This window comes from Oncorhynchus mykiss, chromosome 3 (assembly GCF_013265735.2).
Source record: "Oncorhynchus mykiss isolate Arlee chromosome 3, USDA_OmykA_1.1, whole genome shotgun sequence".
Classification (NCBI taxonomy): domain Eukaryota; kingdom Metazoa; phylum Chordata; class Actinopteri; order Salmoniformes; family Salmonidae; genus Oncorhynchus; species Oncorhynchus mykiss.
Window position 1 is genome coordinate 14,166,676 of NC_048567.1, and position 12,165 is coordinate 14,178,840.

The following is a 12,165-nucleotide window of genomic DNA, read 5'->3' on the forward strand; positions in this document are numbered from 1 at the left end:
ACAACCAGTCAGACAGCCTCCCTAGCTTCAAAGCTGGGGGGGGGGGGGGGGGCACACAAATACATGTGTGTGCCTGTGTGTGACCAACTGGGGACATTGTGTTAGTCCCACGAGGTAAAATGCTATTTCTAGGGGGTTTAGGGTTAAGGTTAGAATTAGCGTTAGGCTTAGGCTTAGAATTACGTTCAGGGTTAGGAGCTAGGGTTAGGTTTAGGTTTAAGGTTAGGTTTTTGGGTTAAGTTTAGGGTTAAGGTTAGAGTTAGGGTAAGAGTACGGCTTAGGGTTATGGTTAAGTTTAGGGGTTAGGGAAAATAGGATTTTGAATGGAACTGAATTGTGTGTTCCCACAAGATTAGCTGTACAAGACTGTGTGTGTGTGTGTGTGTGTGTGTGTGCCTCGTTGTGTGTGTGTAGCCAACAAGGGCACTTTGATGAACTGACACTTCAGGCAGTAAAGCTAAATGTTCATTCAGTTCTGTTTATATTTACATTTAAGGATTGAAATCCTCGCCATTAATATCTAGTGTGTGACTGGGAGGTCAGCAGGATGATATTTCTGGATGACTGCATGTTTGTACATTACCTAGATGATAGTACGGGATATGTTAAATGTGGCTTTGCAGCTGTGGTTAGTGCTTCAGTGCCAGCAGCCACATTAACATTAAGTCTTCAATTAGATGATAACATGTTTAACACCTCTGGAGTCTCTCCCATGCAGATCTGCCAGACATAGCTCATAGCATGCTCCTCTTGACACGTTCACACAGACTGTCACACCGTTTACATTACTCTGTCTTTATTTAGGAATTAAGACATACAATTTATACAGTAAAAAAAAATACAGTAACAGTGTGTAAATACTTTATTTCATTTGGATCATTAGCTGTCTTCGAAGATGATAACTTTGACGGGGTCACCACCCTTGGCTGTCTTCTGATTGGCTCCCATGATGGGTTAGAACACAAAGCCAGCCAATAGGGTGGGCCCCCTGAGGTCATAGACAAACATCCTCTTCAACAGGTATTTGTTGTTAAGAGGGAATCACACTTCAGACAAGTACATAAGTACCACAACATTCAGTAGAGACCTGCAGAATGGATAGGGCTGTGTGTACCATTATCAGATATAAAGACATGGGACATCCAACCGCGGTGGCAAAATCTGGGTTTTTATTTTGTATTCAGATGTGTGGAAGCAACTCTAACTATGATCACTTTAAAAGGAAACACCAGTTGAAACACTATACATTGCATTCTTTACACTGGAACATTCTATGGGAAATAACAAGGAGTTGATTGACGTATAAAAACAGTAAGTCATCTTCCACAGCGACTCTTCTCTTTTCTTTTTCTCCACAATGATGAACATGAATGCAGCCCTGTTCCCAAGGACCTCACCTGTGACCTACTATGACCTCACAGGTTAAGGGTCTCAGGGACAGAGGGGCATGCTGGGAAAAGTAGTTCCACAGGCGTTTCACATAAGCAAAGGTGGCCAGATGGATGAAATGATTTTTTACGAAAGAAAAAAGAAACGCATCGTCGCACCGACGACACAAAGCTATGACCTCGTCTGACACTTTCATTTCTGCGGCAACCGGCCCGCTCCTGTGTGGGTTTGAAATGTGAAACATTATGAAACATATGAAACAATATGAAACATGTAATATAATTAATACACATTCCAGACATTCTGTATAACAACTTGTTAATGTCCATTCTAGAATGCCCTTTTCGCCAATCAGAAAAGTATTCAACAATGCTGTGGTATAACATACAATATAATACATACCTTCTAGAGGTATACTGATTGACAGTGTGTGTATTCATACCTAATATATTCCGTTAATATGTAATATACTATCTTAATAACCTCGACTCTGAATCATTTCTCTAATAGCTCTTTAGAGACATTTGCCTCTACGGACCTCCTAGGCAGTCCACTGAGCTGTGTCAATCAGAATAAAATAGTCCCAGTCAGTATAATTCCTCTACACTTAAGATACCACTATGTAACACTTGACAATCTCCAGCCTGATTGTGTGGGTCTGCTCTGCAATTTAACAACACTATGTTGCAGGGGCAACCAGCTACGGGCCAAGAATGGCTACATCTGCTTACGAGGACTTAAAGAGCAATTCTCCCCTTTCTCTCTTCTAACTCCTAGTGGTTGAGCCACTGTCACCCTGTCTTCACTGACAATTACAGGTAGATGTTGCCTTTGTTAGTCTGACAGTGGTTCAAATGAAGGACATGAGCTGTGCTCTCACTCACAGGGTGAGATGGGGACAGAGGACATGATGGTCGTGTAGGGTTAAAGGAGGATGTGGAAGGGTGAAGAGAGAAGCCTTCGGATCCATCTTAGCAAGATGTCGCTGGATACAAGTTTCCAAAATGTCCGACTCTACCTGCGGAGGGAGGGAATGAAATGACGTCATTCTCAGGGACAGTCAAACACTATGAAATAAGAACATGTTACTGTACATACACTTCTCTCAAACATGTTGATTTGTTTAAAAAAACTACTCAAGTACATTGTGTCCAATTTATCCTACTACAGTGCCAAGAGCAAAAGTTCTGTGAGAGAAAATTTGGCGTAGCAGTGCCACCTATTGGTAGACAGTCTGACTGACACACTGACTGACTCTTAACACAGGTAAATTCTCTTTGTGACAATAATTTCAAATAATGAGAAAAATACAATCAATGAGTTAAATAAAGAATCAACTATCGGCCGTATCTGTTTAGCTGTCAGAAATAAATAGATGTTGATGAATGTGAATCATGTGAAACAGGGGGAGTCTTTACAGAAAGGAAAGAAGAGCCATTTGAAGACATTTGTCACAACTTCACACATTAATGAATGATGTATTTATCTGCGGTTCAAGTTACAAGTCCATATTATTAATACACTTCAGTTGGATCTGTAAATATCGTTTTTACCACAATACTGCAATCACAAACTAAATTCTGCTTTTGAACACACATATGGTGTGAACGCAGGTGCAGATATCAGCCATATACTGATAAACCACATCAAAATATCAACCAAAATAGATTTCCTCTCTCCATCAATTCCAATCTCAAACGAGTTCCCAATCCCCTTTCATCATTCTAAATGGAATATCATCAATGTGTGAGAAAGATAATTTGAAACGCAGAAAAGCAGAGATAGATTGACTAAAGCAATCTGGGAATCTAGAGGAGAAACAAGACGAACACATAGAGTAGCAGCGACACAGACATGTGGACAACATGTCTCCCTCAACATGTGTCCTCTGATGGTGCAGTTGTTGATTAAACACACAGACACAGGCACACACACACAGACACAGACACAGGCACACACACACACACACACCCACACACACACACACACACACACACACACACACACACACACACACACACACACACACACACACACAGACACACACACAGACACAGGCACACAAGGACACGCAAATACATGCATATTCACACAAATACAGACACAGGCACACAAGGACACGCACATACATGCATATACACACAAATACAGGCACAGAGACACAAAAGGATGGTATCTTCCTCTATCCAAAGTTCCAGTACATCTTGGCGGCAGAGGCACTAAACAAAACACAAAGGTTTAAAAAACACAAAGGAATCAAACTTAGCCTTTTTCAACACTCCATCTTCATTCACCATCATTTGAGGCAAATAAAAAAGAAGGCGGCAATGCCTGCATTTCCCCTCCTTTTCTCTCTCTTTGTCCCCCCCTCTCGTTCTCTGTCTTTGCTCTACGGCGGCTGGGTCTGATGGCTGACTGGCTACTGGGGCCAGACTGAAAGCCCAACGGCAGGTATGTTACAGACAACAGTATTGATTCTATTATCCTGCATGCTCTACTCTCTACCTACCTCCCCCACCGCCACCAGCACAGTCCCCTCAGCCTCTGTCTTCTCCCTCCATCAATCTGTGTCACCGGGAACACAAACACACATACACGCTAAAACACACGCACATATGAACATATATATATGCATATGCGCACCCCCTCCCAAAAACAAAACACAAACTGTCTTACACACACGTACACACACACATAAATACCCCCCCCCCCCCACACACACACACACATACACAAAGTCTGTCTTCTCGCTTTCCCCCTCCTTCTTGCTTTCATCGTCTCATTCTCCAGTCTCCTCTCTCTGCTCTGAGCATCCCTCCCACTTCTACATGCCTTGTCCCCAATCTAAAACTCTCTCTCTCTCTCTCTCTCTCTCTCTCTCTCCTACCCTCCATATCCCTCTCGCTTTATATCTCACGTTTTTCGAATAACACGTCTCCACTTACCCGCCCAGCCCCCTCTTTGCAATCTGTGGGCTCTGTGCTGGTGTGTGTGTGTGTCTGGGAATGAGGAGAAATGTGTGTGTTAGACAGGGGGAGCTTAGAGGGTGTCAGAGAGGCTCGGAAGCAGAGGGAATGGAGGGGGAGGGTCAGAATTTCAAACAGGGTGAGAAGTGAAGGTGCACCAAGCCAAAGGAGAGCACATGAACCTGCGCTCCTGATATCACCACTGCCTTCCAGGTTTACATCAATCATCCAGCCATTAATATCTCTACAGTTAATAAACGGCAGCTTGAATGACAGAGAAAACACCAAATAAACCGCCCAGATAGGCGGACCAAATCAATAACGGAGTAAAGCATGCAGCCTACTACAGTATATCCATTATTCCCATAGAAACTAGCATTAACGGCTGGTAATAACCAAAGGCAGATGCCAGGCTCATGGCAGTCGGCTGAGATGTCTGTGTTGCTCTCAGGTCCTCAGAGAGAACATCTTGTTACCTCGTTTGTACATATGTGTTTATTGTATAACAGAATCACAGGGCCCCTGAGGGGAATGCGGACCTGAAACAGAATCTTATTTAGCCACTTGGTTGTCTGTTCAGAGAGACAGGACATAAATGGAAGGTTTGATGTGTAAGCATCATGATTGGTCATAAAGTGCTCTAACCTTGTTACACTGTAAAGACTATCACCGATGTGCACAAGTCTTTGAGGGCGCGGGAGCGTCTAAATCATGTGTGTGTGTGCATGAGTGCTTGCTTCCGTATGTGTGTGTGTGTGTGTGTGTGTGTGTGTGTGTGTGTGTGTGTGTGTGTGTGTGTGTGTGTGTGCGCACATGTACAGTATGCTTGCTGTGTGTGTATAGTCTTGGAGGGAGCGACTCTGAGTGCACTCTCCTTGGGAAAGATTTCTCTTTAGCCTATAAACTATGGTCTAACGATAATAGCTGTTTGTAATCTTAATTTAGCAGCCAGCAGGTGGCGGTTGAGGAGCGGAGGCATATTGACCAGGAAAACAACAGACATCAACAGACAAAGGAGATCCTATCAGACATCAAAGAGTCCTACAAGGGGAGATCATTTATCAGACTGATCCTCTGTATCATTCAACCAGGCTTTTAATACAGATCTTCACTGGAACCTCTCGTCATTCTGATATAACATCAGACCAAGACCTCATTAAGCAGAGAACTCAACAGCAGCCGAATGGATTATTCCACAAAACACACCAAAACCAGCACCATCATTACCAACGACGCCATCATTACCAATGACACCATCATCAACAACAACACCATCAACACCATCGACCGACACCATCATTACCAACGACAACATCATTACCAACGACAACATCATTACCAACGACGCCATCATTACCATGACACCATCATTACCAACGACAACATCATTACCAACGACGCCATCATTACAGTGATACCATCATTACCAACGACAACATCATTACCAACGACGCCATCATTACCATCGACAACATCATTACCAACGACGCCATCATTACCATGACACCATCATTACCAACGACACCATCATTACCAACGACACCATCATCAACAACGACACCATCAACACCATCGGCCGACACCATCATTACCATTGACACCATCATTACCATCGACAACATCATTACCAACGACGCCATCATTACCATTGACAACATCATTACCAACGACGCCATCATTACCATTGACACCATCATCAACAACGACACCGGCAACACCATCGACCGACACCATCATTACCATTGACACCATCATTACCAACGACAACATCATTACCAACGACGCCATCATTACCAATGACACCATCATCAACAACGACACCATCAACACCATCGACCGACACCATCATTACCATTGACACCATCATTACCATCGACAACATCATTACCATGACACCATCATTACCATCAACACCATCATTACCATAAACACCATCATTACCAACGACACCATCATCAACAACGACACCATCAACACCATCGACCGACACCATCCTTACCATCGACCCCATCATTACCATCGACACCATCATTACCATCAACACCATCGACACCATCATTACCAACGACACCATCATCAACAACGACACCATCATTACCATCAACACCATCATTACCATTGACACCATCGACACCATCATTACCATCGACACCATCATTACCATCATTACCATGACTCCATCATTACCACGACACCATCATTACCATCAACACCATCCTTACCAACACCACCATCATTACCAACGACACCATCATTACCAACGACACCATCATTACCATCAACACCATCCTTACCAACAACACCATCATTACCAACGACACCATCATTACCAACAACACCATCATTACCATCAACACCATCCTTACCAACAACACCATCATTACCAACGACACCATCAATACCAGACAGACAAATCCAGTGCAATCTTTTTCTTAAAGTAGATTAGAATGAATATAAAGGCAAAACATTCATTTTCAAGCTCACAGCTACTCGCCTGACAGAGTGAGTGCCAGCATACCTTCCTGTATCTGTTTCTGAGCCTACCACTCCAGGCTGGAAGCTATCTCTGAGACATTTGCACTTAAATAGCAAGAGCCACTCGTGGTGCTGGGGCTTTGAGACAGAGAGACACAGATGCACACAGATATGCTGTCCTAGACAGGTGCATCTGCTGGCGGCTCTGCTCTGCACCGCATCACTCCACTGTCAGGCAGCACAAAGAGTGTTGCAGAAGATGTGACGTCATTGGTCTGAGTCGGTCCATCCCCCCCTCTCATGTCTGGGCTGTTCTAACTAGCATGTAGCACTGTATATGTTTGGATCATACAGATCACATAGATGCCTGTAACAGCTGGCTGGCTGGCTGGCTGTGTGTGTGTGTGTGTGTGTGTGTGTGTGTGCGTGCGTGCATGCGGCATGTGTGTGTGTGCGCGTGTGTGTGTGTGCATGTATGTAGGCAAGCTGCATTATCTACCCAGACTACCAATGAGCTCTGATCAGCCATGTGGATAAAATACCCACTGATCCAATCAGTGATATCCAGATCTCTCTCTGCCACAATGATGGAGATACAGAGACAAAGAAATAAATGGCAGCTCCCTGTTCTCACTAAAATGACAGAGGATACAACAATTATAGAGACAAGAACACAGAAGGAGAGAGAGGGAGAAAACGCAACCCTTCCACGCTCGACACGTCAGGAATTTGACAAAGGTGCATCTATCTGGGACGGCATGAGAAAGGCGTTGTGGGTATGATAAAGAACAGCGCTGAATCAGCAGAATTCTGATATGTGCCCCCTTTTGTCCCTTCCAGGAGAGGAGCCACAACGCAATGCGGATGCCTGTTGTCTTAGCTACTAGCCCAGACACACTGGGGGGACGAGAGGAGGCAGGGAGAGGGAGGGGGAGGTTGGTTGAGTTAGCATGAAGGGGGGATGCAGCAGGAGAGGAGGGGGGCTTCTGGGAGGGTGGTGAGGGGTTGGCTGTTCGCAAGCAACTGATATATTTCTCTGACTGTGAATGCAAACCTCAGGAAAACGGAACACAAAGAGTACATGTTCTGGAGTGATATGAGAGACAAGAACACAGACGAGAGAGCCATAGACATGGATCATGTTACACAGAATGAATGTGGGTGCATGACACCCAGTTACATAGCTAGAATTATTAGTTATTGGGATGTTATATGATATTGTTACCCTGTATGAAAGTAAAGCAGGGAGAGGAGAGACTAGAACAATTTTACCACTGTGCAGGATGGCAGGCATTAGTGAGTTTCTTTATTCCAGACAGGCGGACAAATTCTGGGTGTCATCGATCAGAACCACAGAGCCAGAGGCTGCAGAACAATGACAGTCTGGTAACGACTGAAAATGAACACTTGTACTAGTTTTGGCCAGTAGAATCCAGTCAAATGGCTGCAGGAAAGAGGGAATGCAGTATTGAGGTGTGTTATCGTGGGGAGTATGATACAGTATGATATTGGATCTGAAGGTCTAGTTAAGGACTTTAAGAGGCACCTATAGAGAGAGAGCTCTGGGACCGTATTTTGGCCTTCAAGGAGAGGTAGTCTACAGTAAGTGCACTATGCAGTGTACAGTACATAGTATAACTTACTGACCCAGAGTAGTGATATGTAATAACACAGGGCTGTAGTGCCTTGATTCAGAGGGGTTGGGTTAAATGCGGAAGACACATTTCAGTTGAAGCAAAAGAGACCAGACAGGAGGCAGCTCTTGCATCTATTGAATCCAACTCAACTCAACCTTCCACGACAGAAAAAAACTAATGGATCACATAATGAAAAATGGCCTCCGTGCACAGTTCACTTACACTGTCTGTTCTTCAATATAGAGCAAATGTTACCTTTTATGACCTATACTAGCCTCTGTGTTGTCTTGTGACCTAAACTAGCCTCCGTGTTGTCTTGTGACCTAAACTAGCCTCTGTGTTGTCTTGTGACCTAAACTAGCCTCCGTGTTGTCTTGTGACCTAAACTAGCCTCTGTGTTGTCTTGTGACCTAAACTAGCCTCCGTGTTGTCTTGTGACCTAAACTAGCCTCTGTATTGTCTTGTTAGTGACCTAAACTAGCCTCTGTGTTGTCTTGTTAGTGACCTAAACTAGCCTCCGTGTTGTCTTGTTAGTGACCTAAACTAGCCTCCGTGTTGTCTTGTTAGTGACCTAAACTAGCCTCTCTGTGTTGTCTTGTTAGTAACCTAAACTAGCCTCTCTGTGTTGTCTTGTTAGTGACCTAAACTAGCCTCTGTGTTGTCTTGTTAGTGACCTAAACTAGCCTTTCTGTGTTGTCTTGTTAGTGACCTAAACTAGCCTCTGTGTTGTCTTGTTAGTGACCTAAACTAGCCTCTCTGTGTTGTCTTGTTAGTGACCTAAACTAGCCTCTCTGTGTTGTGTCATGTACTTTCTCTAACAGTCCTATACTTACCACAGTGTTGTCTTGGTGGTGTGACTCCAGGGGTGCTTACTGTAGGTTGTGGTGACACCGCGGGGAAAGCTAGAAGGTTGTACAGTTATCTCCGGGCTGTTTATTATGTGAAACCATACAACCAACTACCTCACACCGCAGCACACTCTGTAGTAGCACTCCCTCTGCCACGTCTTCACCAGCCGGACAGGTGTCTGTCTGTCTGTCTCTCTCTCTCTCTCTCTCTCTCTCTCTCTCTCTGTGTCGGTCTGTCTGTCTGTCTGTCCGTCTGTCCGTCTGTCCGTCTGTCCGTTTGTCTGAATGGTCAAAATATAATCTGTCTGTTAATAGACATGTCTTTTTTGATGATGATGATAGCATACAATACACACAAGGGGAGTTTAGACATATCATTTTACAGAAAGCACACACACACACACACACACACACACACACACACACACACACACACACACACACACACACACACACACACACACACACACACACACATCGTTATAATAATGTCAGGAGAAAACTGTGCACAACTGGTACCACCAACCACCACCGCAATCATTTCTGGGGCACTGTTGCCCTCTTGTGGCGACTGACCTTGCTTTGTCCCCTCTTTCTCTCCACTCCCTCTCAGCAGCGCTCTAACAAGCATCACGCTGGTCTCGTAACACAGTGCTAACCCAGTTCTAACCCAGTTCACTACAGAGTGGCCTGAAATATCTATTCTGACCCCATAATGGTTTTAAATGCATTATCTCTTACTGTCAATATACACTATGTGGCTGCATATCCTCTTCTGATAGTTATGAGTTATGATATAAACACATTAATGAAATGTAATGAAATACCACAGTCAAAAATAGCTGTCCTGCATCATTTCTGTGTGCTGTTGTCATAATAGCTTTAGACAAAATTATAGTTGATGTAGTTATTGAACATTTTATAAATAAAGCATTTTTTATTTTAAAGTGCTTACATCTGCAAATCCAAAATCAGAAATGTCTTTGAGACGATGCTTGTCATTGTTCCTCTGTGTTTATCAGGAGCCTCTACCCTGAAGGGTTTTAACCAAATTAGTTGACTCATTTAGCTAAACGGATTTCTGCTGTAAAGGTTGAATGGGGAGCGCAGTGACCTGCACTAAAATGAATGGGCCTGCAATGATAAAGTCACACTGTGTGTTTGTGCCATAACAGCCTGCTTTCCCCCAGTTTGTGAATGGTACTACCTGTGCAATTAATACTGACGCATATCGTTAGCCTTGTGGATATAGGTTCAAATCCCTCCCGGTGCCCGGCTGAAGAAATGAAGTGAAGCTGTGAAATTGTAACTATGCGACTGTAGCTCTGCAACAGATTATTTGTGTCTCTCTCTGCCTTTGAAAAGCAATATCTCTGTGTTTGTGTGGCGTGTGGTTTGGGAAAGCTGTTACGAGGGATATCATACTGCCAGTCGAAAGTTGTCAGATGACATTAGCAAGAAGGAAACAAATAAAGATCAGTGACTGTGTTTTGCCCCACCTATCATTCTGCAGACCTTACTTCGAACTTTCGCTAGCTAGCTATCCCGTGGATGAGGCTGGTATGTGAACGGAGAGAGCGAGATACACCCAGACACATCCAGCCTCAGAACACTCCCTCAGCCAATCAGATGATTCCAGGGTTACCATGGCTATGCCAGCGGAACCATTCAAACGTTGCCAGGTGGAATTTTTCTCTTCCCCCTCCGTCCTCTTCCTCTTCACGCCCCTCCCCCCCTTTGGACTGTGCTCAAATTCCTAATCCCCCCTGTCTGCTTCTCTCCCCTTCTCCTTTCCACCATCACCCTCTCTCGTTCCTCTCCTGTCCAAAAGTGCTGGCCTCCCTGCCCCTCCCTCTCTCCACTCAGCTGACCTTTTTCTCCTCACCCGCCCTCGTTTCCCACCTCTTATCCTTTTAGTCACCCTCTCTCTACAAATCCCCCTCCTTCCCCCTCCCTTTCCTCCGCTCGGTTCCCTGCCTGCAATCTTTTTCACAGTCAAATCACGCAGGAATGCAGCGTGGTTGTGCCATTATCGGCTATCCCACTCTCTCTTTCTCTCGTAGTCTTTCTCTCTTATCGTCTCTCTCTCTCTATTTCCTCAGCAGGTATGTCTGTGTGTCTGGGGGCCTGAGGCAATTCCACCAAGAAAGCTGGCCAACTTTAAGTGTCTGTGCTGGGGCCGGTGTGTGCCCCTAGAAGGTTGTCGCAGCCTGCATAGTATTCTGCCAGCAATGGACTCCTAAACCCTCACAGACCTATACCACACTATTACGTACAGTACTTTGTCAGTTTCCATCTCCCCATTCAACCCTTCACTTCAAAACCCTCTGATCATCATAGCCAGGAATTGCCTCAGAATATAACTTCCGGCGCCGACAGACATGGCCGCCTCGCTTCGCGTTCCTAGGAAACTATGCACTATTTAGTTTTTTTACGTGTTATTTCTTACATTGGTACCCCAGGTAATCTTAGGTTTTATTACATACAGTCGGGAGGAACGTCAACTCACCATCATTACGACCAGGAATACGACTTTCCCAAAGCGGATCCTGTGTTTTGCCCACCACCCAGGACAATGGATCGGATCCCAGCCCGCGAACCATAACAACGACGCCGTAAAAGGGGCAGATGAAGCGGTCTTCTGGTCAGGCTCCGGAGACGGGCACATCGCGCACCGCTCCCTAGCATACTACTCGCCAATGTCCAGTCTCTTGACAACAAGGTTGATGAAATCCGAGCAAGGGTAGCATTCCAGAGAGACATAAGAGACTGTAACGTTCTTTGCTTCACGGAAACATGGCTCACTGGAGAGACGCTATCGGAGTCGTTACAGCCAGCTGGTTTCATCAA

The 12,165-nt window shown here is 44.8% G+C and overlaps 1 protein-coding gene across 1 annotated transcript in view; it reads right to left on the reverse strand.

The window, feature by feature from the left end:
* LOC110510806 (sperm acrosome membrane-associated protein 6) overlaps positions 1–12,165 on the reverse strand; it is a 43,479-nt gene that overhangs the window by 17,848 nt on the left and 13,466 nt on the right. Inside the window, exon 3 of the mRNA XM_036975413.1 lies at positions 2,274–2,407. Within this exon, the coding sequence (XP_036831308.1) occupies positions 2,274–2,298 (25 nt within the window). The 5' untranslated portion in view covers positions 2,299–2,407. The remainder of the gene's footprint in view (positions 1–2,273; positions 2,408–12,165) is intronic.